The following is a 27545-nucleotide window of genomic DNA, read 5'->3' on the forward strand; positions in this document are numbered from 1 at the left end:
TCTGTTGGCAAACAACAGGTCCAGCGGGGTGCTTCCCTCCTCTGCTCCCTCCCCACCTGTGTCAGGAAGTTATCCTCAACACACTCCAGGAACCTTCTGGGCTGTTTCCTCTCCACTGTATTGCATTTCCAGCAGACATCCAGTAAGTTGAAGTCCCCCACGAGGACAAGGGCTGGCTATCGTGACACTTGTCCCAGCTGCTTCTAGAATATTTCATCTGTCTCTTCATCCTGGTTGGGTGGTCTATAACAGACTCCCACCATGACATCTGCCTTCTTGGCCTTTATTTAACACTTCCCAGTACAGACTGGGTCCTGTACAGTACAAAGTGGGTTATTTTAACGTGTCCCAGTATAGGCTGGGCCCAATCCCAGTAGCAGTGGGATCCCCTGATCCTCTCGGAATGCAGACTGGGCACCATCCAAGTACAAACTGCATCTCCTGGGAACCTCCCAGCACAGACTGGGCCCTTTCAAGTCCAAAATGGGTCCCTTTGAACCAAGCCCAAGAAGACTGGGCCCCGTCCCTGTACAAACTGGATCCCCAATCCAGTACAGACTGAGCCTTCTCACAGTATAAACTGCACCCCTTTAACCCCTCCCATGACAGACTGGTCCCTGTCCCACTAGAAAGTGGATCTCCTCAACCCCTCCCAGTAGAGACTGGGCCCTGACCCAGTATGAAGTGGATCCCTTCAACCTCTGCCAGTACAGATGGGGCCCTCTCCTAGTACAAACTGGATCACTCGATCCCCTCTTAGTAAAAACTAGTTCCTGTCCTAGTACAAACTCCACCACCTCATCCCCTCCACACAGAAACTGGGTCAGGTGCCAGTACAAACTGGATCCCATGGCCCCCTCCCTGTAACCACTGGGCTCCATTCCATTAGAAACTTTATCTCTTTAAACCCTCCCAGTATACACTGCGCCCTTCCCAGTACACACCAAATCCCTTAACCCCTCCCACTACAGACTGGTCCCTGTGGCAGTACGAACTAGATGCTGTGGTCCCCTCCCAGTACAGACTGGGTTCCCTCCTGGTACAAACTGCATCTCTTGCTCCCCTCCCAATACAGAACAGACTGTCAACAAATAGAGATTACTCCATTTAACCCCTTCGAGTACAGACTGGGTCAATGCCGAGTCCAAAATGGACTCCCCGGTCCCCACCCACTACCAACTGGCCACCTCCAATACAATCTGGATCCTCTAACTTATGCCAGGACAGACTGGGCCCTGTCCCAGTCCAAACTGCATCCCCTGATTCCCTCCCAGTACAGAAGGGGCCTTGTCCCAGTATGAAGAGAATCCCTTTAATTCCTCCCAGTGGAGAAAGAGCCTCTTCCTAATCCAAAGTGGATCCCAGCCCAGCTCCCAGTGCAGACTGCTCTGTGTACCAGTACAAAATGGATCGCTTTAACACTGCCCTGTACAGACTGGGCCTCATCTCAGTAAAGACTGGATCCCCCAGTTTCCTCCCAGTACAGACTGGGCCCTCTCCACGTAGAAACGGGATCCTCTGAGCCAATCCCAGCAGAGTCTGGGCCTCGTCTCAGTACAAACAGACTGGGCCCTGTCCCAGTACAAACTTTATCCCTTTAGACCCTCCCAGGGTACACTGGGCCACCCTCCCAGTCCACACTGGAGCCCCTGGCCCCTTCCCACTACAGTCTGGGCTCTGTCACAGTACAAACTGGGTTGCTTTAACCCCTGCCAGTACAAACTTGGCCCCTCCCACTACAAACTAGTCCTCTTTAACCCCTCCAAGTACAGGCTGAGCACACTCCCAGTATAAACTGCATCCTGTCATCCCCTCCCAGTACGACTGGGCACTGTGCCATTTCAAACTGGATTCCATTAAACCCTTCCAGTACAGACTTGGTCCCTTCCCAGTAAAAACGGGCTCTGTTTAGAATCATGGAATGGTCTGGGTTGGAAGGGACCATTAAAGGCCAACTAGTGCAACCCCCCTGCCATGAGCAGGGACACCTTCAACTGGACGAGCTGTCTCCAAGCCCCGGCCAACCTGGCTGGAATGTTTCCAGGGATGGGGCATCTCCTGTCTCTCTGGGCAACCTGGGCCGGTGTCTCACCATCCTCATTGTTAAAAGGTTCTTTATATCGAGTGTAAATTTCCCCCCTTTTAGTTTAAAGCCCTCACCCTTTGTCCTATCGCAACAGGCCCTGCTAAAAACTCTGTCCCCAGCTCTCCTGTAGGCCCCCTTTAGGTACTGGAAGGCCAAAATAAGGTCTCCCCAGAGCATTCTCTTCTCCAGGCTGAACAACCCCAACTCTCTCAGCCTTTCCTCACAGCAGAGGTGCTCCAGCCCTCGGAGCATCTTTGTGGCCTCCTCTGGACCCACTCCAATAGGTCCATGTCTCTCCTGTGCTGAGGGATCCAGAGATGGAGCAGCACTGCAGGTGGGGTCTCACCAAAGCAGAGCACAGGGGCAGAATGCCCTCCCTCGATCTGCTGGTGATGCTTCTTTTGGCTTTCTGGGCTGCGAGCACACACATTGCCAGCTCATGTCCAGCTTTTCATCCCCCAGTATACCCAAGTCCTTCTCGGCAGGGCTGCTCTCCATCCCTTCATCCCCCAGGCTGTATTGATATCAGGGATTGCCCCGACCCAGGTGCAAGACCCTTCACTTGGCCTTGTTGAACCTCATGCTGTTCATACGGGCCCACTTCTTGAGCCTTTCCCGGTCCCTCTGGATGACATCCTGTTCCCTGGGAGTGTCAATCGCAATACTCAGGGTGGTGTCATCAGCACAAGTCTCCATCTGGACATGAGGCCGTTGACCACTACTGGATGGGACCATCCAAGCAGTTCCTCATCCACCGAACAGTCCACCCTTCAAATCCACGTCTCTCTAGTTTCACAGAATCACAGAGTGGTCAGGGTTGGAAGGGACTTCTGGAGATCAGCTAGTCCAAGCCCCCTCCAAGAGCAGGGTCACCTACAGCAGGTTGCACAGGATGGCAACCAGGCGAGTTTGGAATGTCTCCAGAGTGGGAGACTCCCCCACCTCTCTGGACAGCCTGTGCCAGTGCTCTGCCACCCTCAAAAGAAAGAACTTCCTCCTCATGTTAAGATGGAATTTCATACATTCAAGTTTGTGCCTGTTCCCTATAGTCCTATCACTGGGCACCACTGACAAAAGACTGTTCCCATCCCCCTGGCACCCTCCCTTTAAGTATTTATAAGCATAGATAGAATTCCCCCTCAGTCTCCTTTTCTCCAGACTAAAAAGCCCCAAGTCCCTCAGCCTTTCCTCACAAGAGAGATGTTCCAATCCCCTCATCATCTTCGTAGCCCTTTGCTGGACCCTCTCCAGCAGATCCCTGTCCTTCTTGAACTGGGGAGCCCAGATCTGGATACAGTACTCCAGATGAGGCCTCACCAGGGCAGAGTAGAGGGGGAGGATGACCTCCCTCGACCTGCTGGCCACAATCTGCTTGGTGCACCCCAGGATGCCATTGGCCTTCTTGGCTACCAAGACACATTGCTGGCTCATGGTCATCCGGTTGTCCACTGAGACATGCTGCTGCATGTTCCCCCAAGATCTTCCTTTCTTCCAGCTGGACAAGCCCAGCTTTTTCAGCTTCTTCTCACAGCACAACTGCTCCAACCCTGACCACCTTGGTGGCCCTCCACTAAATGAGCTCCAGTTTACCAGTGGTTCTCAGGCATTGCAGCGGGTCAGAACCTAGATGAATATTCTGGATCTGTTCTCAAATGTGCTGAACCCAGGGCGGTAATCACTCCCACTGACTGTGCTCCTGTTCCTACCACCCAGGATGCTTTTGGCCTTTGCCGATGGCTTCATGTTTTCCCTAATGAAACCGAAGGATAACCGGAGCCTTTCCTGCAGTGCTGATACCAACCTAGGCAGTCCCTGCCCTCTGTCACTTCAGGCCCTTAGTCAACCTCAGCAAAAGAACTTCAGATCTGTCCTTGTTGGATAACATGATGTTACTGTTGGCCTGTCCTTCAAGCCTGTCTAGGTCCCTTGGGATGGCAACCCTGCCCTCTAATATAGTGTCTGCTCTCCTCAATGAGGTGTCAGCTACAAATGCTATAAAAAAAGCATTTTCTCATCTCCTTTGGGTAATTAAAAGCCCTTGAAACATGCTGGTACCCGACTAGATACATCCCTCTGGGCAGAACACTATGCGTTCACCACGTTCTTCCAAGCCCGAGTACTGATCTCATTTATTACCCGTCTACTTATCCACCCAATCAGACCATAATGTCCTAACTGGACACAAGAATACTGTGGGGAATGAGGCTGATAGCATAGTGTTCGGCGCAGAGTCTAGTTGGAGGCCTGTAAGTAGCAGTGCTCCCCAGGGGTCAGTACTGGCCAGTCTTGTTCAACATGTTAATCAACGTCCTGGATGAGGGCACAGAGTGTACCCTCAGCAAGTTTGCTGACATCTGTTGGAAGGGTAACACAGCAGGCCATAGGCAGTCCAGGAGGTTCTTGGATTGTATTGACGACGACTTTTTTCTCCCAGTGGTAGAGGAGTCAACGAGGAGAGGAGCTCTGCTGGACCTTGTCCTTACCAACAAGGAGGGGCTGGTAGGCAGTGTTAAGCTCAAGGGCAGCCTGGGCTGCCATGACCATGAAATGGTCGAGTTTGAGATCCTCAAGGCAGCGAGGAAGGTGCGCAGCAAGCTGACCACCCTAAGCTTTAGCAGAGCTGACTGTGGCTTCTTGAAGAATCTGCTTGGTATAGTGCCATGAGATGAAGCGCTGGAGGGAAGAAGGGCCCAAGTAAGCCAGTTAATATTCAAGGCTCACCTCCTCCAAGCTCAGGAGTCATGCATCCCTACAAAGAAGAAGGCAGGCAGAAAAGCCAGGAGGCCTGCATGGATGAACAAGGAGCTCCTGGACATGCTCACAAGTGAAAAGGAGGCCTATAGGGGGTGGAAACAGGGGTGGGAAGCCTGGGAGGAATACAGAGAAATTGTTCAAGCAGCCAGTGATCGGGTTAGACAAGCTAAAGCCCAGATAGAACTAAATCTGGCCAGGGGCATCAAGACAAACAAAAATCCTTCTTTAAGTATGTCAGCGAGAAAAGAAAGACTAGGGAAGATGTGGGCCCTCTCCAGAAGGAAATGCAAGAACTGGTCACCCGGGACAGAGGCAAAGCTGAGGTCCTCAATGACTTTTTTGCCTCAGTCTTCACTGGCAACGACCGCAGCCACACTGCCCATGATGCAGAGGGCAAAGGCAAGGAGTGGGAAAATGAAGAACTGCCCACTGTAGGTGAAGATCAGGTATAAACCACCTGAGGAACCTGAAGGTGCACAAGTCCATGGGACCTAATCAGACACATCCACGGGTCCTGAGGGAACTGGCAGACGAAGTTGCTAAGCCACTGTCCCTCATATTTGAGAAGTCGTGGCAGTCTGGTGAGCTTCCTGCTGACTGGCCAAGGGGAAACATAAGCCCTGTTTTCAAAAAGGGAAATAAGGAAGACCTGGGGGACTACAGGCCAGTCAGTCTCACCCCTGTGCCTGGCCCGATCATGGAGCAGATCCTCCTGGAAACTCTGCTGAGGCACATAGAAAATAAGGAGGTGATAGGTAGCATCCAGCATGGCTTCACCAAGGGCAAGTCATGCCTGACAAAATTTGGTGCCCTTCTGTGAACGCGTTACAGTGGTACTGGACAAGGGAAAAGCAACTGATGTCACCTGCCTGGACTTGTGCAAAGCCTTTGACATTGTCCCACATGATATCCTGGTCTCTAAATTGAAGAGACATGGATTCAACAGATGGACCACTTGGTGGATAAAGAACTGGCTGGACGGTCACACACAAAGTGTTGTGGTCAACGGCTCGATGTCCAAGTGGCGAGCAGTGATGAGTTGCATTCCTCAGGGGTTGATACTGGGACAATATCTTTGTTGGTGACATGGACAGTGTGATCGAGCGCACCCTCAGCAAGTTTGCTGATGATACCAAGCTGTGTGGTGAGGTAGACACACTGGAGGGAAGGGATACCATCCAGAGGGACCTGGACAGCCTGGAGAGGTGGGCCCATGCCAACCTCATGAAGTTCAACAAGGCCAAGCGCAAGGTCCTACATCTGGGTTGGGGCAATCCCAAGCACAAATCCAGGCTGGGCAGAGAATGGCTGGAAGCAGTCCTGAGGAGAAGGACCTGGGGGTGCTGATTGATGAGAAGATAGAAATGAGCTGGCAATGCATGCTTGCAGCTCAGAAAGCCAGCTGCATCCTGGGCTCCATCAGAAGCAGCGTGGCCAGCAGGTCAAGAGAACTGCTCTGGTGAGAGCCCACCTAGACTACTGCATCCAGCTCTGGAGCCCCCAACAGAGGAAAGACATGGACCTGTCAGAGCGGGCCCAGAGGAGGGACACAAAGTTGATCCAAGGGCTGGAGCACCTCTCCTCTGAGGACAGGCTGAAAGAGTTGGGGTTGTTCAGCCTGCAGAAGAGAAGGCTCCAGGGAGACCTCATTGTGACTTTGCAGTACTTAAAGGGGGTCTACAGGAAAGCAGGGGAGGGACTTTTTACAAGGGGGCACATAGTGATATGACCAGGAGGTATGGCTTTAAACTGGAAGAGTGGAAATTTAGATTAGATATTCAGAAGAAATTTTTCATTTCAATGGTGGTAAGGCACTGGCCCAGGTTCCCCGGAGAAGCTATGGTTACCCCATCCCTGGAGGTGTTTAAAGCCAGGCTGGATGGGACTTTGAGCAACCTGGTGTAGTGGGACATGTCCCTGCCAAGGGCAGGGGGGTTGGAACTGGATGATCTTCAAGGTCCCTTCCAGCCTAAGCCATTCTATGACTCTATGATTCGGCTTTCCAGGAGAGACAGGCAGGAAGGATCTGGGGTGGGGTTCACTGAAAGTGAAGAGGTTTGCTGAATGTATGGAGCTACTCTGTGGACCAGGTGAAAAGTTTGACGAGCCCCTGTAAGGGAAGGTCAGAGGAGAGGCTAGCAGAAGTGGCCTCCCATAGTGGGAGTTCAGGAACCTGCAGGCAGGGTGAGGAAGTGGGCATAGCCTTTGCTCAGCATGCCAAGGAAGTCTCTGGCTGTAGAAGCCTGAGTCTCCCTGGGGACTGCAGTGCCCCGGGCATTTTCTGGAAGGGGAATACGGCAGCGTGCACACTGCAGGCAGTTTCTGGAATGTCTGAGGACAACACCTTAGCACAGCGACCAGATGGGTCAACAGGGGTAATACAAACCCGGATCTGATCCTTGCAAGCAAAGAAGAGCTGGTGCGGGATGTGAAGATTGGCTGTCATGACCCCGAAACAGGGGGGTCCCAGGTCCCGAGGGGAGGGAGGGACAAGAATAGAAGACTGCAGATGCTGGGCATTAGAGAGCAGACTTGGGACTGTTCTGGGCAGTTTTAGTGGGGATCCAATCAGCAGCAGCACTGAAGGACAGCAGAGCTCACTACAGCTGGTCTTCAAGGACAGCATCTTCCAAGCATTTGTCTGTAACAAAACCCAGTTGAAACCTGAGGGCAAATTCAAGGGAATCATAATGATCTTTGCCTACCTCAGGAGCAATTAAAGAAGAAAACAAAGATACTGACTGGACACTGCTGAATTGAGTAGGAGCCAGCATAGATAGAACTGAGATACTCCATGTGTGACTTGCCTCATATTTCACCAGCAAGGTCTCCCAGGCCTTGGTGCCTCAAGGCAAGACTCTGGAGGAGAAGAGCCAGGGCTGGATGGGAATCAAATCAAAGGTGATTTGGGCAAAGTCAACCAGTACCAGTATGTGGGAAAAGAGGTAGCATGCAAGGGTGCTGAGAAAGGAAGAGAATGTCACAGTGAGGCCACTCTCTATCATCTTGGAAAGGTCCTGGAGGCTGGGGGACTACATGACAACTGCAAAAAGCAACGTGGCATGCATCTTTCCAAAAGATCCAGAGGATGAGCTGGGGAGCTGAGGCTGCTTAGCTTCACTTTAGATGAGTGTCCTGGTGTGAGGTAAAAGAGAACCAATTTTGTTCAGTAACTTCGCTTCTTAGATGGCCTCTTCTAACTACTGAAATTAACTGCATATTGTGCAGACAATGTTCACTCTCTCAGAGTGATAAGACCAATTGTTTATAGCTGATGCCCAGGCATGGTATGCAGAGAGGCTCCTGCTTATACTCATTGCTATAACACCCACGGCCAACCAACTTGGTTATATGCCACGTTGGAGGGTCGGAAGCGGAAAAGCATAGTGGGGTCCCACCTGCAGGGAGGAGCGGACAGGACAGGTGACCCAAAACTGACCAACAGGGTATTCCATCCCATCTGCCTCATGCTCAGTATAAAAGCTGAGGGATCAAAGGGTCACGGGCTCTTCCTTCAATGGCTGACGTCTGAGGAGGACTCTGTTCGTCTAACTGTGATCCCGATCCTGAATCCAGATCCGGAATCCAGTTCCCGTCCATCACTGAGTCCAGCCTGGGACTGCCCCAGTGCCAGCCGGTGACATGACTGTCGTCTCGGGAGCTTGATACGGTTTTGTATATATTTTTCATTATTTCGTTTTATTTTATTATTAATATTTCATTAAAGTAGTTTAGTTTCTTCTAAACTCGTAAGTCTCTTTTTCCTCCTCTGCCTCTCTCTTTGAAGAGAGGTAGAGGGGAGCATCTGTCGGTCCCGTCTGGGGTCCCTCGGGTCCCCAGTGGTGGATTTGGCCTAAACCACGACAATGAGGAACATGTCCCAGGTCATGTCCCCTTGGATTGCTTTTCTGTGTGCCTGGAAGAGAAGGTGACTGGATGAACTCGGGCAATATGTGGATCAGTTGCCATCTAGCACTGACCCTCTCAAAGAAAGGGATGTCAGGAGGGAAGCGCTAGCAGGTGGGGGCAATGTTGGATAGCAAAGAAATAAAAGCAGGATCTATCCAGTTTACCCAAACTTCATTGCTCCCGGCGCCATTTAGATGTGAAACGTCCTGATAGAAACATTTTCTCGGAACACACTTTCTACATTCAGTTTGTTGGAGGAAATGTGGTTTTGCAGATGGCTGCACAAATCTCTACGTACATAGGAGCAGAGAAAGTATCATCTTGCTGGTCTGTCTTATGAAAAACATGAGAATGTACAGACCAACATCAAAGTTCTCAAGAGGAGGACTTCTTACACACACCTTACACCAAGGCCTTTTCCACACGTGTTTCAACTTCTCCATTTAGCTGTGAAATGGAGATGTAAATAAGATAAGAATTTGTCCCCTTCTTCTCCCTCATTATAGGTTCTTTAGGTCAGAGCAGAGTTGTGCTGGACCTCAGCCAAGGTACGAAGACCACACTCAGATGTGCAACAAAGGAATCTGGTGCCAAGTGCCCAAGGTCCTATGCAAGGCAAAGGTTTTGTTCAGAGCATGCAGGGGTGGATGGCAGATGGCAATAGAAAGAGGAAATGAGGTGACCCGAAGAAGAGCAAACCCTCAGGACCAGAGAGAAGCAGGGCTGGGCTGTGCAGCCCTGGTAGGAGAGGGCTTTGCTCTCTGGGACATCTCTGCAGGCCTGCAGGGCCTGTGGTGCAAGGGGAAGCTGATCTCCAGGAAAGACAAGGTGCTTTGGAAAATGTCCTCGGCGATGGACATCCTGTGATCCAAGAACATGGGGTAAATCATTGCTCTGTTCCATGATTGCATCATCAAAGGGATGACTAAAGGCTGTGGGAGAAGCACTGCCTACATCTACTGGATGGAGATGGGACAGGACTTGCCTCACTGCAGCTGCATGAACAAAGGCACTGAACGTCCCAGAGGTTCTCTTGGGGTGTGTTACACGGCTGCTCTGAATGGCAATTGTGTTCCTGCACGTCTTGTGTAGTCCCTGCTGGCTGCATGCGGCTGTGCAGGAGAGCCCTGGCACCTCCCGTAGCACCGCAGGGTGTAGGTCACCTTCCAATGGAGCAGCTGCCCTGAATGAGGTTGGGCACTGTAGGGGTGTCTGTGAGAAACGGGCCATGGGTGCCAAAGGAGATGGGGTAAAGACAGCTGGTGGAGGAGAGAGAGTGTCACCACCATGCCCCACCAGCCTCAAAACGATGACTCCAGACACTGCCCTGTCCCTCTTAATATTTCCATCAGTTACGAGCACGTGTCTTAGACCACCTCTGGCACCTCATGTGTCACCTGTGCTTTGCATGGGTACAGGAGGTACAGGAGACTCCTGCCTTTCACTGCCTGGGTGTGCTGTCTCCTAGTGGGGCAAGAAGAGGGGATTCTTGGACATAACTCTGTCTCCGAAAGGGAAATGGCACTGCAAGGAAGAAGTTTCTCTGCCCAGCAGAGGGAGAAAACATCAGCGATGACTTCAGCTTGTTTCGCAGGTGGTTCCCCTGGAGCCCCAGGGACATCTCTGAGGGAGCCCAGAGGGGACAGAGAGAGTGCCACCGTGGGCTGGTCCTCTGCTGCCAAACTGGGCCGGGCTGCTGGGCCGGAGGGAGCTTCTGGCAAGCGGGCAGCGCTGCAGAGAGACAGCTCTGCCCAGAAGCAGCTCCTCTGCACAGCGCAGCAGGGCTGAGGGCACTGCCTGCAGGCAGCGAGGGCAGAGCAGGGAGGCAGAGAGAGGTTAAGGGCAGTCTGGAGAGGGAGGATGCTGAGGGTGAATTGGGGTAGAACTCTTCCCAAAGCAGAGCAGCTGCAGTAGCTGGAGAGATCTCCAAAAGCTGGCACCTCCCACAGCCCGTGGGATCTTTCAGGAGGATGCTCACAACTTCTCTGCTGTGGAAGAAGAGGACATTCTCTAGATTGGGGCTTCCCTGCTGCACCATCAGAGGCACAGGGCATGACGGCTGCCCTCTCCCAGGAATGGTCGAAGGGCTGTGAAGGTGGGTGTGCAGGCAGGGGTGGTCAGGGCTGTCCTTGCCAGCACGGTCCCTCCACCCCGGGGGCTGTGTGCCGGGGCAGGGACTCTGCCGCCTGCCAGGGTCAGCTCTCCACCTGCCCAGGGAGCTCCCCGCAGTGCTGTGGGGAGAAGCTGTGGGTGGAAGGAGTGACCCCAGCATGGTAGGGTAGGGATGAGCAGGTCAGGGCATGGTGCTTGTGCTCTCAAGAGAGCACAGCACGGGTGAGCTCTACCTCATGATATTTTTCAGAGGACCTCTCGGGCAACACACCAACTCAGCAGCATCTTCCCCTTTGCAGCCACATCAGGTTCGCTGTGAACTGGTCTTTAGCCCTCACACACTCAGAGGTGCCCCTGGGCAGCGCCCCGTCCCTGGAGGTGTTGGCTGGCAGAGGTGGGCGAACAGCAGTGGGATGGGGTTTGTGAGCACTGACGGGAGCTGAGCCGGGGACAGGGGGAGGGCTGGTGGCAGCAGAGACACGGGCAGGGAGTGAGAGGGAGCTGCTGCCTGAAACACTGGCGAGGGGCATGTGGGCCCGTCCGTGCTGTCCCTGAAGCACAGACACCTTCCCCTGGGCAGCTCCTGCCTGGTCTCCGTTCCCAACCGGGGCACAGCTCTGCCCTCCAGCCCACGGGGTCTCGGGCACGCATTGACCCTGCAGCAGCCAGAGCCCAGCAAAGGACGAACCCCGGATTGCCGTCTGCCTAGCATGTCCCTCCTCCCTTGTCAGGAGAGTTGTGGCATTTCACTGCCGTCCCCTCCTGCCTGAGCTGCCCTTGTTCTCACCGTTGGATAAACTGAGGATAAACTGAGTCAGTGCGGGGGGTGGGGGTTGCGGGTGGCAGATTCAGCTCCCGTTCAGATGCCAACCCTTTGGGTCCTGCTCTGCAGTCGTGTCTGTGGGAGCAATGTGCCCAGGTCTCCTCCAGGCAACTTAAGGACATCAACTATTTCCCTGAGGAGTCTTGTGGGGCTGCAGGGTGCTCTCCAGAAGGGCACAGCTCTCCCATAGTATCTCCGTGCTCCCTCGGATCCACATGGAGAAGACATCTCGGTGCTCAGGCCATGGAAATGCTGCTGGGCAGATGTACGTGGGCAGCTGCAATGATCCCTCCTGGTCCCAGTCTGGGAGGGGAGAGATGAGAAAAGGCAATGAGCCTGTATATCTGCCCTTTGAACCTGGATTCCTTTCTTCTCCGCAGTGTCCTGCTTCTTTTGATGGCAAGACCTGAGAGGGATCCTCCTCCAGCTGCAAGCTGCCAGCACAGGGCAGCGGAGAAGAGGACTGATGGGCAGAGCTGCTCTCCTCTCTCTGCACTAAGGGACTCTCCCTTTGCCTCTCAGGACCCACAAGACTTCACCTGGAGTGCATTAGAAATGTCAGGGATTTCGGCCATCCCAAACCGCTCCGAAATGCGGCAGGTACAACCAGAACAAAACAGAGAAAACAAAATCCCCTCTCCTCTGCTGTGCAGTTGGGCAAATTGCCGACAACAACGCTGAAAAGCTCTTTGATATAACACGATTACATTTAATTGGAGATAGCCCTGCTGTCCTAGTTCCCTCTTGCTGCAGAGCAAGGAGGACTCCTCGGGAGCCCATTGCCCTGCTCCCAGTGGCAGCCTCAGCCAGCAAAAGCCAGAGCTCAAGTGAGGGAGCTGCAGAGAGGTGCTCCTGAAAAGAGGGTCTGAATGTGGGGCTGCGAAGACATATGCCATCCATTTTGCTGAGAGAAGTGTGCTCTGACTCAGTACTGTCTTTTCCTCCTTAACAGATAGTCACAGTTAAGAATAAGAGATACCCAGAGGCAGGAAATGTCCAACAGCAGCTCCATCACCCACTTCCTCCTCCTGGCATTCGCAGACACACGGGAGCTGCAGCTCTTGACCTTCTGGCTCTTCCTGGGCATCTACCTGGCTGCCCTCCTGGGAAACGGCCTCATCATCACCACCATCGCCTGCGACCACCACCTCCACATCCCCATGTACTTCTTCCTCATCAACCTCTCTGTTCTTGACCTGGGCTGCATCTCCACCACCGTCCCCAAAGCCATGGCCAATTCCCTCTGGGACAGCAGGACCATCTCCTACCAAGGGTGTGCTGCACAGGTCTTTTTCTTTTTCTTTTTCATATCAGCAGAGTTTTCTCTTCTCACCGTCATGGCCTATGACCGCTACATTGCCATCTGCCAACCCCTACACTGCGGGACCCTCCTGGGCAGCAGAGCTTGTTTCCACATCGCAGCAGCTGTCTGGGGCAGTGGGATTCTCAACGCTGTGCTGCACACGGCCAATACATTTTCACTGCCCCTCTGCCAGGGCAATGCCGTGGACCAGTTCTCCTGTGAAGTCCCCCAGATCCTCAGGCTGTCTTGCTCAGACTCCTATATCAGGGAAGCCGGGGTCCTTGTGGTCAGTGTCTGTCTGTTCTTTGAGTGTTTTGTTTTCATTGTGGTGTCCTATGTGCAGATCTTCAGAGCTGTGCTGCGAATCCCCTCGGAGCAGGGACGGCACAAAGCCTTTTCCACGTGCCTCCCTCATCTAATGGTTGTCTCCCTCGTTATCAGCACTGGCATGTTTGCCTACATGAAGCCCCCCTCCATCTCCTCACCATTCCTGGACGTGGTGGTGGCAGTGCTGTACTCGGTGGTGCCCCCAGCAGTGAACCCCCTCATCTACAGCATGAGGAACCAGGAGCTCAAAGAAGCATTGAAGAAAGGGATTCAATGGGTTCACCTTCAGCAGCAGTAAGCTGCCCATGTCTCCTCACAGGCTTTCCCTACTGTGCTGGATAATAGTGAGGCCTTCGGTAAATGTGTCATCACAGCATCAGAACTGCCTTCCTGAGGAGCATCTCTGTAATAACAGGGCAGCTCTCTCTGTTGCAGGAAAATTGACATAAACTAAGAAAACGTAATATAAATGTCATTGTAACTGAAGCAACCAAGGACACCTGCTGCTTTTCAAGTCCCCTGTACTGCCCCAACCCTATTTAATAATTTACCTAATATGAAAATAGAAAAAGAGTAACTAGACATGATTTATCTATGACTCAGTTAAGGAACTACCACCAGACAATGTAGCATTGTTGAGAAGCAGGGGATTCCTGTCAAGAGAGTGATGAACTGTAGGGCGGGTCAGCGAACCCAGAAAACCTCTTGGAACTGCCAAGATCAAAGAAGTGGTAAAAGGTAATTCTGCCAGGGGGAGATCGCGACCACTGACTCACTGACCACCTACCCAAATGATACCACCTATTCAAAAGAGAACAATGGAAGTACCCTGGTGATGTCCCTGATCCGGGCTCCGGGTAGACTACACACTTCCCTGTGGTGAGGGTCAGCTCTGCATATCGGGCCCTCTGTCCCTCTCAGAAGGGAATTGCCTACTACAATTACCCTTCGTTCTTTTTTATCAGAGGCAGTCTTGAGGCGTGGAGTCAAGCGCCTCTTCCTATATGACCTTGCAGGCGGGGCTTGCACCACATCCTCACCTACGTCTTCTTCAAGATCCAGGGCCTCAAACCTATTACGGAGGGGCACCTGGGGAGGCTGAGCAGGTAGAGAGGGGGGTCGCCCATGACACCTAGCTGGAACTCGCCTCCACCTCTCATGATCTTTTTGGATCCCTACCTCTGCCCGTGAGGGCAGGGGGTCCATCACCCTCTGGGGGGTATCCCCTTGGGGCCTTTCTGTTTGGCACATCAAGGAGTTGCTCCACCAGTCGATCTCCCTTTCGCACTCTCTGATGGTCCTCAGTGTCTCTAGCTCCTCCTTTAGCTTTACAACCATGCTGAGCAGATCTTGCACCTGCTCACACCTCACACAGGTGGAATCCTGGTCTCCCTCACCAGGCAGCCGTAGGCTCTGACACTCCCTGCAGCCAGAGACCTGAACGGCCACGGTTCGGGGCAGTTGCTCTGTCTGTGTTGACACAGTCTTTCTGAAACAAGCTCTCTTTCTGGTGGAGACCATGATCAACGGTAGTCAGGGACACTGACAAGAAATGGGAGGGTCTAACAAGTGAGGAGTGCTAACCTCTGCACCTGACTAGACAAGCTAGCACAGCTGCTGCTGAAGCACAGTGTGACTGGTACTCACCCCTTCACAAGATGGTTGCCCTCCTCAGAGCTCGGTGAGCAGCGATCTCACCGCGGTGAAGCCCTGGGTGACGCCCACCAGCTGCCCGCGTGCTGCGTGCAGGGCAACTAAGATGATTAAGGGAGTGGAGCATCTCCCTTATGAGGAAAGACTGAGGGAGCTGGGTCTCTTTAGTTTGGAGAAGAGGAGACTGAGGGGTGATCTTATTAGCGTTTATAAATATATAAAGGGGGAATGTCATGAGGATGGAGCCAGGCTCTTCTCAGTGGCGACCAGTGATAGGACAAGGGGTAATGGATTCAAGCTGGAACACAAGAGGTTCCACTTAAATTTGAGAAGAAACTTCTTCTCAGTGAGGGTGACAGAGCACTGGAACAGGCTGCCCAGGGAGGTTGTGGAGTCTCCTTCTCTGGAGACATTCAAAACTCGCCTGGACACCTTCCTGTGCAACCTCGTCTAGGTGTTCCTGCTCCGACAGGGGGATTGGACTAGATGATCTTTTGAGGTCCCTTCCAATCCCTACCATACTGTGATACTGTGAATGGAAGAAGAAGACAGAGTCTGTGCACTAATTTACATGGGAAGCAAAGAAATCTCAACCAATCCTTGAAGAGAATAACAATGAGTAACTGTGAATATATATATGAATTGTTTGAATATGTAAACATCAATGCATAGAAGTGGAGTCTTTTGAAGCTAAGTTGTGCTCCCGTTTTGGGCTGAGCACCCCATTTCCGCGCATTAATGGAATAAACTTGGAAATACCTCTGCTCTGTGTGTTATTGGCTTGCACACCGTGTAACAAACTCAGATTTGGGATATCAGGAGGGTGTCATACTGCAGTGAAATAGATCTAGTTTTGTCTTTGAGGCAGCAGCAGAAGGAGGATGTGCAGTTCAGTGCAATGACATGGAGCTAAATAGAGGATTCAAATGAGTCTATGGGATGAGACATCTTTGGCATCTGAGGAGCATTAGGAGGGCTTTGGAAGAAGCCGCACAGGTTATGGGGAACTCACAGCCATTAGGAAAACCTCAGAAAACGACAGCCTTGTGTTTGAAGAAATAGTGAAGACAGAGTCATCAGTAGAGCTTGGGACAGCATGGGGTCAGAGTGGGGTGGGGAAGCAGGGGTTGGCATCTGCATCTGTTCTGATGCTGGCATCATCTCCTCTGATCTTGGCATCTGCAGAGAAACAGCCACAGCCTGTGGGGCGTATGGCCCCTTTTTTGGGGCTGGGACTCCCCAACAGAACTGAAATCCTTGTCCTTTTGACTATGGCTGCGGTCTCTTCCACTGAGGCCCCTGAGAGCACTCCAGTTCCTTACATCAACGGGGCCTTGTTGCCTCCACCCCACCCTCCAGAGGGCCTGAGAGGTGTCCTACCACTGTCTTGCCCTTGGCATCACACACCCCTTCATCTCAGTGCTCCCAGGAAGAGCCCTGAGCTTCCTGTGTGGGAAAGGATCCCCATTCCCAGGGTGTGGGGGTCAGTGCTTGGACATCCCGCTTGATGAGACAGGTCAAGGGCTTTCACAACCACTTCCATGTTTGATTTTCAACCTGTAAGCAGTGCCTCTGAATTCCTGCTTCACCAGCCTCCAGGGACAGTCCCTTTTCTGGTCATTCCCCCCAAGGTCTTTTCAGGGGTGGCCCTCAGTGCAGCCCACTGACATGCTAAGAAACTTGAAGCTTTGTTGCTGCCTTTTACTTCTCAAGAGGCCAGTTCATTAACATGCAAAATGCCCTAACAAGCCAAGGCTCTGAGCATAATTTTCTTCACTTTACAATTCTTATTTGAGAGATTTCAGAAGTGAAATTATTTTAAAAATGAAAGAAAAGAAAAGAAAAAAGTTTCCTTTTTCTTCCACTTGTCTTTGTTTATCTGCTTACGCATTAAGTGATATCAGCAATTTCCAAATGATATTGAAACTGGACCTCTCCAAATGGAGGGTGAATGTGTAGGTATTGAGGTTTGGGCTGGACTGGCCACTCAGGCAGAACGGCAGATGCTCTCCCCTACCGAGGAGAGGCAGGAGAGAGAGAAAGGGACTTACGAGTTTAGAAGGACCTAAACTATGTTAATGAAATATTAATAATAAAATAAAAAGTCCATAATGAAATATATACAAAACCATATCAAGCTCCCAGGATGATGATCACGTCACTGGCTGACGCTGGGGCAATCCCAGACTGGACTCAGTGCTGGATGGGAACTGGATTCCAGATAAGGATTCAGGATCGGGATCACAGGCAGACGAACAGACAGAGTCCTCCTCAGACCGGTCATTGAAGGAAGCGAGCTGACCCTTTGATCCCTCAGCTTTTATACTGAGCATGAGGCAGATGGGATGGAATACCCCGTTGGTCAGTTTTGGGTCACCTGTCCTGTCCGCTCCTCCCCGCAGGTGGGACCTCACTATGCTTTTCCACTTCCAACCGTCCAAGGGGGAAACCACAAAGTTGGTTGGCCTTGGGTGTTATAGCAATAAGTATAAGCAAGAGCGTCTCTGCACACCGTGCCTGGGCATCCGCTGTGACCATAGGTCTGATCACTCTGAGAGAGTGAACACTGTCTGCACAATATACTCTTAATTTCAGTAGTTAGAAGAAGCCCAGCTAAGAAGCGAAGTTACTGAACAAAATTGGTTCTGTTTTACATTTCATCAAGTTCCCACCTAGCTTTTTCAGACGATCTTTCCATGGCTGAGGTGTTGACCTGCCGAGGGACATCATCTAACCAGTTGTCCAATACACTGCCACATGCTACCGCAGATTTATGGTTTTTCCTCAACTGAGACAGCGGCCTGGTCACGTGACCTGTCCAATGCTGAAACACTGTCCTGCGCGGCAGAAAAAGATTATGTGCATAATGCTGCATGTCAGTATCCACATGACCCACTGTCGGTGCCTCATCCTCTTTCCAGCAAAATAATACCAATCCATGAGCATGTGCCGCTGGTGCTCTCCGTACCCACATGCGCCAAGTGGGTCCGGTAATTTTGAGTGCATCTGGATCTAATGGTGTCTTCAGGTTGTCCAAATCAGTAAAAATCATCTGCCGCACAGCTATTTCCCTCAGATTCTGAACATCTCTCTCAATAGTTGTCCACTTGGATGGGTGGTATGGGATAGCGTCCCTATAGGGATACTTGCTCCTCACACTTTACAGGAGTCATCTCCAGAGGCTAAGGGATTGTGGTGTTCTTCCAAAAACCCTGTCAATACCCAATTCTCTAGTCAATGGTCCCAACCGCTTGGCTTCTCTACCATCTAAGTCCAAACTATCGGCTCCAGTGTCCCAGCAATCGAGTAGCGGAGGAATCACTTGCTCGCCTTCCTGACAGCCGTAATGCTTACGTATGTCTCACAGCTCACTTAGGGATAACGATGGAGTGGTTTCCTCTGTTTCTTCATTGCGTGATGTCCCTGACTGACTGTTGCTATCTGGTCCTATTGCACGTCTCGTCTTATGCACAGGGTTGACTGATACCGGCACTGACTGGGTCTGTAGTTCAGCTGCATCATCCATCACCAAGGTCGGAGTAGGTGTAATACTCGTTGCAGCTGCGGGTCCTGTCATGGTAGCCAGCGGGGACTGGAGAGGTGCAATGTCCGTCATGGGGGCTGGTGGGTGCTGTGCAGGAGAAATACCGTGCGGTGCCTGACATAGGAACCGGCGGGATCTTAGCCAACGGAGTCTGGATCGGATGGATGCCTGCCATGGGGGCTGGCAGGGTCTGAGTGTCGCAGGGGACGGCAGGGTCTGTGCAGGCGCATTGTCTGTCACAGGGACAGGTGGGGGCTGTGCGGGTATGATGTCGGCTGTGGGGGCCGGGGAGTTGCCGCTGGACACTTCCCTATACTCCAGATCCACCAATGAAGAAGAAAGAGCCCGCAAAATTTAATAACCCAAGCACAATAACCAAAACATTCCAAGGGTACTCCAGACTTTCAAAAACTGTTGCTATTGATGCCACCGGCACATACAAAGACTCAAGAGACATCCCCCCTCTTGCTAAATGGCCCATAATATAACCCAAGGTGTAATTATGCACAATGTCCAACAGAGGCCTCCCGCCGTCCCAAGGTGAGTCTGACTGTGGCAATTCGCAAGGTGCAATTACGTAAGGGACAGAAAATGGAAACATTAAAAAAGACCCGATAACATAGCAAAATACTGCCACCCAAAATAAAAAGGCAATGTTTTTAAGTCCCCATCTAGATACGATAAGCTGCCCTAAACCAGCAGAAAGGGGAAATGTGGAGAAATGCCAGGAGTGTTGCTGTGAGGAGGCAAGAGAGGGAGAGAGGGTTGGGCTCTGCTGGGTGGAAGAGGAGACCAGGGCGTTCCTTCAGAGTGGGTGTCTGCACTGCAGGGGATGGCAGGGAGGGTGCCCAAGTCCCCTCTCCCAGGGTGTTTGTGGGAGCAGGTCCCTCCGACTCCCTGCCCACGTCTGGGCTGCCTGGAGCTGTCCCTGCCGGGAGCTGTTTCTCTGTCCCAACATCTTCTCCCTGCAAGTGCTCACTGACCCCATCCCTCCCGCTGTGTGCTCAGCTCTGCCCTGCAGATCCCTCCTGGCAGCAGGGCACTGCCCAGGGACATCTCTACGTGCCAAGGGGATAAGAAGAGGCTCAGACAAATGCTAACAAGAACTGGGGTCTCCGTACGTGCTCCAGAGTGTAGAAAAAAAATTTCCCATCTCCCACTGTCAGGGATGTCACAGTCAGGGGTGAGAAGGTAGAGTTGAGGCTCCTGAAAGAAGGGAACAAGGCCAAGATGGGGACTTCAGGAGAGCAATCTTTGGCCTTCTGAGGGACCTGATCAGAAGAATCCCATGGGATACGGCCCTGCGGAGAAGAGGGGAGCAGAGAGCTCTTTGCTAGTCAAGGATGGACTCTTGCAGCTCCAGAACAGTCCACCCCATCATATAGGAAGTCTGTCAAAGCTGGCAGGAGCCTGGCATGGGTGAGAAAGGAGGTCCTGACTAAAATGAAGCATGAAGGGGCAGCCCAGAGAAGTTGGACGCTGACTGGCTTCTGGCCTCAATGATTCTGTGACTCTGTGCTGGAGAGAGACATTTGCGTGAGTGTGTGCTTGTCTGTGCCTGGGGGGAGAAGGGGGACGAGGGGATCCCGGGGCCAGGTTCTGGATAGATGGAAGGTGTCAGACCAGCTCTCGGAAGGATCCGTTTTTGCTGTGTGTCTATATGGGTAGATATCTTACACTAACATAATACAGCACACAAAGAGCCCACCCTTGTTTCCCTCTCTCCACTGACTGTGGTTTTGATTGCCCTAGAAACCTCTTCATGCACCACGGGTCTTCCCGTGATGATAATGCTTTTGGGGGGCAGGGAGGCTGGGTGAGTAGAGGGATGAGGCTGGCTCTGACAGGGGCCATAAAGCAGCTGCCCGGAGGTGACAGCAAGGACATGACAAGGAAGAAACTTATCTCTATTGATGTCATTGTCTTTAGGAAGGCAAAGCTCCCCTTGAGCCAGTGGTTGCAAGGAAGGTCAAGAGCAGAAAGAAGGCTTAGGGGGACCTCCTTGCAGCCTGTCAGAACCTAGGAGGAGGTCATAAAAATACAGAGATTGGCTCTCCACCTCTGGTGCATATTAAGAGGATGAAAGACAAGTGTTGGGTGAAAGAGGGGATGTTCAACCTGGAGATAAGGAGAAGATTTTCTGCCAGTGTCAGGGCTCGCCCTGAGCCAGGTGGCCATGAGCCCTGCCTGCCCTTCTGTCTGCCATGGTTGGTCAGGTTGCTGTAACAGAGGTGCCCCCAGGATCAGAACCCAGGTGGGCCTCTTCCACCTGCCTCACCCCCTCCCCTCCCCAAGGATGGGGTTCCTCTTGGGTGGGGTCTCTGATGCGCTGGATGACCTCAGCATGCCTGCTGGCCAGCATGTCTCCTGAGGGCCAACCAGGCTGCTGCTGTGGAAGTGCCCTCAGAATCATCACCATGCCAGCCATCTCCCCTTGGCCTGCCGCTCCTCTTTCCCTCTGACCCTATCTTGGCTCTGCTGGGAAGAGCGGTTTTGTGATAAACCTCTTGTCCCCAAACTGCTGGGGCCAGCTGCTGGCCAGTCGTGCTCCTACAACAGTAGTGGCCCCACAATCAAGATCAGAACTTGTCTCACCTTTGCCTATCTCTCCCCATCCACTCCCTTGACGCCTCATCTCTGCTGGACCCCACCTTCAACATCCAAACCCCGTTACTGGCTTTTCCCTCTCCTCTGCCCCACGGGTTGACAGAGACAGGGTGGCACATCTTACGTTTAAGCTTTGCAGTGCTCATGCATAATTATTGTGATAAAGTGAGTGCTGAGATCAGACTCTATGGTGTGGAGCAGTTAAAAGAGCAGATTGACAGTGGTGGCCATCATGTTGGTTTTGCAAGGGGGGGCTTCTGTCTATATACTAAAAGGATCTCCTACTACCAAGATGTGTTTGGTGTTTCAAGCTGTCACTTACAGAGGTCCCACAAAATTGATCTGCAGTTGTGCCCGTGGGCTTCCAATATGTTGGTGCTGGAGTTGGGCTTTTGATCCAGGGTTGTCTGCATGGGTCATGGCACAAGAAAGGCAGTTCCTACACCAGAGATATACATACTTCTTCAAGTTAGGCCCCCACCCGCTGCTCAGAGTGTTTGTCTGAGCTCACGCATGAACTTCGATAAACTCTCCTTGAATATTCTGAGGCAAAATCCAATGCTTATTGCCTTCTGCATCTACAGCATAATAAATATTGCTTTCCCTTACTATGCAGGCTGACCTGATGGGTCTTTTCACATTAATCCCTTTCACTGCCTTGGTTGGAAGATGACATTTTCCCACCTTGGGTCTAGATTGGTTGTGACTTCTGTTCATGACTATATGTTACTCTGCTGGAAGCTGAGCTGCTGTTCCAGCTTTCTGTAGCTCATTTTCTAAAACCTTTAGTTCTGTTTCTAAATCTTGTGCTTGTCCAACTTCTAAGTCCAGCTGTTTGATTTGTAACCAGGGTCTATGTCTGTTTACCTTGAGATCTTCCTCTCAAATTTTGATTAAGATGATTGTCTTTATTTGGGGAAATTCCTCCTCCTTCAATTTACAGATGGGTTTTTTTTGCACATTCTTTACCTTCTCATCCATTTCTCTCAGGAGATCCTGTGAATCATTCATGGCACACCACAGGGTTCCAATGGCACTGGCTTCCTTTTTCACTTTGCAATGACTAACGTAAACTTGACAGGTTGGAGAAGTGGGATCTGCTACTTTAAGACAGTGGGATCTCCTAGGGCATTTCCCTGGTTCAATCACCTGCTTATTGAGTTTCTAACATCCTTTTCCTCCTTAACGTATATTTTAGCTCAAGCTGCATGGTCTGTTTTATGCTGTGCACTTCCCATACAGCCTTTACACAGGCAAACACTAACAGGAATTTTGCTGCTCCAACCGTCTCAGCAGAAAAGAGTTTTAAATGTGTTTTCCGTAAGCTCCAATTCCAGATTGACTTTCCTTCAGAGGTCCATTGGTTCTGAGCATCCAGAAAGCCACACCAAAGATGCATTGTGGGTCATTTCAGTCACCACCATCACCCACAAACCTTCCACTTTGACTGCAGGGCTTGCCTCTCCGTTTACAGACCACGCAATGAAGTTGGGATGAGGCTGTTTGTTAGGAGAGCTTCCCAGACAAGATGCTGCTTGAGCCCAGCCAAGGGTGTGTCAGGGACAATTTCTCAAGACAGCGAACCAAATATTAAATGAACATGAAGTTATTTGTGGCTGGAATTCTGTGTGCAGGAGCAAGGACTGCCTTCAGTCCAACAGTGCAGTTCCTTCACCCTTGTCGTGGTTTGGGCCGGCCTGGCCACTGCGACAAACGACAGATACTCTCCCTCACCTCTCTTTCCAAGGAGAAGAGGGAGAGAGAGAAAGGACTTGTCAGTTTAGATAAGTTAGTCAGTTTGGGGTCACTTCTCATCTCCGCTCCTATCCAAAGGTGTGACCCCTCTACAATTTACTGCTTCCGACCCTCCAACGGGGCATATAACAAAGTGAGCTGCCCTTGGTTGTTATAGCAAAAAGTCTAAGCAAGAGCCTCTCTGCATACCATGCCTTCGCATCAATTATAGATAATCAGGTTTTGTCACTCTGAGAGCCAACAGCTTATGGACAATATGCATTAAATTTGAGAGAGTTCAGTTAGTTCGAGGAGGCTTGGCTGCAAAGTCAAATTACTGAACAGAAAATGGGTTCTGTTTCACCTCAAACCAGCACAGGTGGGCTGTTCTTTTGGGAGGGTATTAGGAGAATAAAAGAGAAGCACTCGGGATTTCAGGGAATGGAAAGAGAAGCAAAGGATGCTGTTGGCCTTCTTTGCCCCAGGCTCCTGTTTTGCCTAATGAAACTGAAGGACCACGAGAGCCTTTCCTGCAAAGCTGCCACCCAGCCACACCGCCCCTGCCCTCTGTCATTGCACGGGGTTAGTGCACCTCAAGGGCAGGACTTCAGAGTTCTCTTTATCGGACATCATGATATTCCTTTTGGCCCATCCCTCTGGCCTGTCTATGTCCCTCTATGTTCCCTCCCTCAACCTCCATGGCCTTTCAATGATTACGGAGTGTCATTGGACATGCTGGGACATTGGCTTACCCTGTCATCTCCCTCAGCTGCCACCCTTCCTGTCCCATAGACTGGTAAGGATTGTCTTAGTTAAGGTGACTTGGGAACAATCCACTGCTGGTGGCGTTCCTCCAGATTCCTGCCCCGAGTCTCAGAGCTCTGGGAGACCTTGCTGGGGCAGAATGAGGCAAAGAGGATGTAGAGAATCTCAGATATAGCTCCACCTGCTCTATCAAACTCAGAAGTGGGCACACAGTGGCTTTGTTTCTCCTCAAACTGTTCCTGAAGGAGTAAACACTCATTCTGGTGCCCTTGAATTGCCTTTGGGGGTTAGATTGAATTGCGATCTGGACTATAGCTGAGCTTGGAGGAGGCTGTCCTTGAAGACCAGCTGGACTGAGCTCTGCCACCATGTCACAGCTCTGTCTGCCACAGGAACAGCTCCAGCTCGTCCTGTCTGTGCCCCTGGCTGAGATCATTGCTGCACGTTTGGGCTGAAGCCCCCCAGCTGTGGCACCAGGCAAGCGGTGACTTGCCATAAGGAATCCTGGTACCAAGAGTCCAAGAACCCCTGTGTGATACTGATGGGACAAGAAGAGGGGTTACTCATGGCCAGCTCTTCTTCTGCTGGGAGAAATACCACTGCTGGAAGTAAGTGTCTCTGCACAGCTGAGGGAGGGAACATCAGAGATTGCATCAGCCTTTTTCACAGGCGGTTCCCCTGGAGCCCCAGAGACACCTCCAGGGAGCCCAGAGGGGACAGAGAGAGTTCCACCATGGGCTGGTCCTCTGCTGCTGAGCTGGGCTGGGCTGCTGTGACGGAGGGAGCTCCTGGCAAGCGGGCAGCGCTGCAGAGAGACAGCTCTGCCCAGGAGCAGGGCTGGGGGCACTGCCTGCAGGCAGAGAGGGGAGACCTTCGAGGCAGAGAGAGCTTAAAGGTAGTTGGGAGTGGGTGGTGGTGAGAGCTCACTGGGGCAGAAATCTTCACCAGCCTCTGCGTGGTAAGTCTCAGGGTGCCGGGCAATGCAGCTCCAGTTCCTGGAGGGATCTCCTCAAGCTGGTCCATCTGAGAGCTGCTGGGCTCTGTCAGGAGGACTCTCTCAGTTTCAGTGCTGTAGAGGAGGAGGATGTGCTCCAGAGCAGGGCTTCCCTGCGGCCCGGTGAGAGGGACAGGGCCCGAGGGCTGCCTTCTGCTGGGGATGGTTGTGGAGGTGTGCGTAGGGGTGTGCAGGCAGGGGTGGCCAGGGCTGTCCTTGCCATCAGGGTCCCTGCACCCCGGGGGCTGTGTGCCGGGGCAGGGACTCTGCTAGGGTCAGCTCTGCGCCTGCCCGGGGAGCTCCCACGGAGCTTCTGTGGGGAGAAGCAGTGGGTGGAAGGAGTGACTGCCAGCAAGGCAGATGCCTTCTGTTGCTGAGATGGACCTGTGTGTGTCAGGGCTGCTCCAGATCCCCATCACCCCCAGGACATTTGCAGAGGGCCCGTTTTGAAGAAGGACATCGAGGCACCTTTCCCCTGAAAGGGAACAAGTCTGTGCTGTGGGATTTCTCCTCTCAGCTGGTGGGTGGGCAGTGGGAGGTGGGAATGGATTTCTCCTTTGTGGAGAAGGCACAGAGACCCCCGTTCTCGTTAGCTCTTCCCTGAAGCCCTCCTGAGCCCCCGCACACCCAGAGATGCCCCCGGGCAGCGCTGTGCTGCCAGGAGGGGTCTGCAGGGCAGAGCTGAGCACACAGCGGGTGGGATGGGCTCTGGGGCACTGGCAGGGAGGAGACCCGGGGGCAGAGAAGCAGCTCCAGGCAGGGGCAGCTCCTGGCAGCCCAGACACAGGCAGGGACAGAGAGGGAGCTGCTGCCAGAAGTGCCCAGGCAGGGGGGATCCTGGCACCACCGGCCACCCCCTGAACTTCAGACAACTTCTCGGCAGCAAGCCTCTGCTCTCCTCTCCCGCCCGCCCCACAGCCACAGGGTCCAGAGCCCGAGATGCCTTCTCAGCAGCTGCACCTCCAGTCCAGGAGAAGTGAGTGTGTCCTACAAGTGATGCACAACATAAAAGCAAGTGCCCTGCAGTGTCGCTGTCTGGAGACACTGTCACTGAGGAGAAGGCTTCACTGCACGCCTGCCTGACTCCCTCTCCTCGCTTCATTTTTTCAGAGAACATACGTGTTTCTCCTTGTTTCCCCACCCCTCTGTTGAACTCTGCATCTAAGGAGTTTGGGAGGGGGTGCGGGTCAGCTTCTCTTCTGCCTCTGACTCTGCCTCTGACTCGTGCCCCAGAGGTGCCCTCATGGAAAGTTGGTGTCGAGGCAGTATTTTACCCGATAAGGGAGAGTGTCACTGAGTTTGTGGGGTTGGGAATGAGCTGGGTCATTCCTCATTCAGCTGTGGGAGGGGGATTTCTGTGAGGAATGGCATTGGGATTTCCTCAGAGAAGTCTCTCCCAGTTTGTCACTGCCTTTTCCTCCTTGGACAGGTCCCCCTGCCCAGAGGCAGCAAATGTCCAACAGCAGCTCCATCACCCACTTCCTCCTCCTGGCATTCGCAGACACACGGGAGCTGCAGCTCTTGACCTTCGGGCTCTTCCTGGGCATCTACCTGGCTGCCCTCCTGGGAAACGGCCTCATCATCACCGCCATCACCTGCGACCACCGCCTCCACACCCCCATGTACTTCTTCCTCCTCAACCTCTCTGTTCTTGACCTGGGCTCCATCTCTACCACTCTACCCAAAGCCATGGCAAACTCCCTCTGGAACACCAGGGCCATCTCCTATGCAGGATGTGCTGTCCAGCTCTTTTTCTTTCTCATTTTTACTTCAGCTGAGTATTCTCTCCTCACCATCATGGCCTATGACCGCTACGTTGCCATCTGCCATCCCCTGCACTACGGGACCCTCCTGGGCAGCAGAGCTTGTGTCCGCATGGCAGCAGCTGCCTGGGGCAGTGGGTTTCTCAATTCTTTCCTGCACACGGCCAATACATTTTCACTGTCCCTCTGCCAGGGCAATGCCGTGGACCAGTTCTTCTGTGAAGTCCCCCACATCCTCAAGCTCTCCTGCTCACACTCCTACCTCAGGGAAGTTGGGCTGATTGTGGTTAGTGCCTGTTTAGCATTTGTGTGTTTTGTTTTCATTCTGCTGTCCTATGTGCAGATCCTGAGGGCGGTGCTGAGGATCCCCTCTGAGCAGGGACGGCACAAAGCCTTTTCCACATGCCTCCCTCACCTGGCCGTGGTCTCCCTCTTTATCACCACTGGAGTGTTTGCACATCTGAAGCCCCCCTCCATCTCCTCCCCATCTCTCGACCTGGTGGTGGCAGTGTTGTACTCGGTGGTGCCTCCAGCAGTGAACCCCTTCATCTACAGCATGAGGAACCAGGAGCTCAAGGATGCCCTGTGGAAACAGGCCCAATGGACGCTGTTTCACCGACAATAACCTGCCGCCCCTTCTCCGCACATTGCCCAGAGTTGATCTTAGACCACGAGCCTGAATTTTTCTCTTGTGATAATCCTGCTTATTGATATTTTTCTGGGTTTATACTACTTTTTTTGAGGCTTGATCCTACTGGGTCTGACCCTTGCACAACACTGAGTCAGATGTAGCTGGTCAGATAACAGCTCTTAAATGAAATGGGATGTCCCAGGTAAAATAGGGAGAAAAGGGAGAAACAGAAATAAAAGACATGGGCTGAGATAAATATTGTTTAAAAGAACAGTAACAGAAAAGATATTATTACTACTACTACTACTACTAATAATAATAATAAAATATAGTGATGCAACACAAATTGCTGACACTTCCCAATGATTAACTACCCAGCCTGTCCGGAGATGTGATCACCGATCCCTGCCCCTCTGCTAACTCCCATTTATATACTGAGCATGACATCTATGGGATGGAATATTCCTTTGGCCAGCATGTTTTGTCTGTGGCCCCCCACCTTCCACAGGAAGTTGAAAAAGTCCGTGACAATATAAGCAT

At 52.2% G+C, this 27545-nt stretch overlaps 1 protein-coding gene and 1 pseudogene across 2 annotated transcripts in view; one reads left to right on the forward strand and one right to left on the reverse strand.

Moving 5' to 3' along the window:
• LOC309685860 (olfactory receptor 14C36-like) overlaps nt 1-27545 on the reverse strand; it is a 94566-nt pseudogene that overhangs the window by 43878 nt on the left and 23143 nt on the right. The window lies entirely within an intron of this gene.
• Nucleotides 12677-26999, forward strand: LOC309685840 (olfactory receptor 14A16-like; the record flags this gene model as incomplete). Its single annotated transcript, XM_082501544.1, has 2 exons — nt 12677-12970; nt 26358-26999. 2 exons carry the CDS (start codon nt 12677-12679, stop codon nt 26997-26999), a joined length of 936 nt encoding a protein of 311 aa, XP_082357670.1.

This window comes from Vanellus vanellus, assembly GCF_965231255.1.
Source record: "Vanellus vanellus genome assembly, contig: HAP1_SCAFFOLD_89, whole genome shotgun sequence".
Taxonomy (NCBI): Eukaryota; Metazoa; Chordata; class Aves; order Charadriiformes; family Charadriidae; genus Vanellus; species Vanellus vanellus.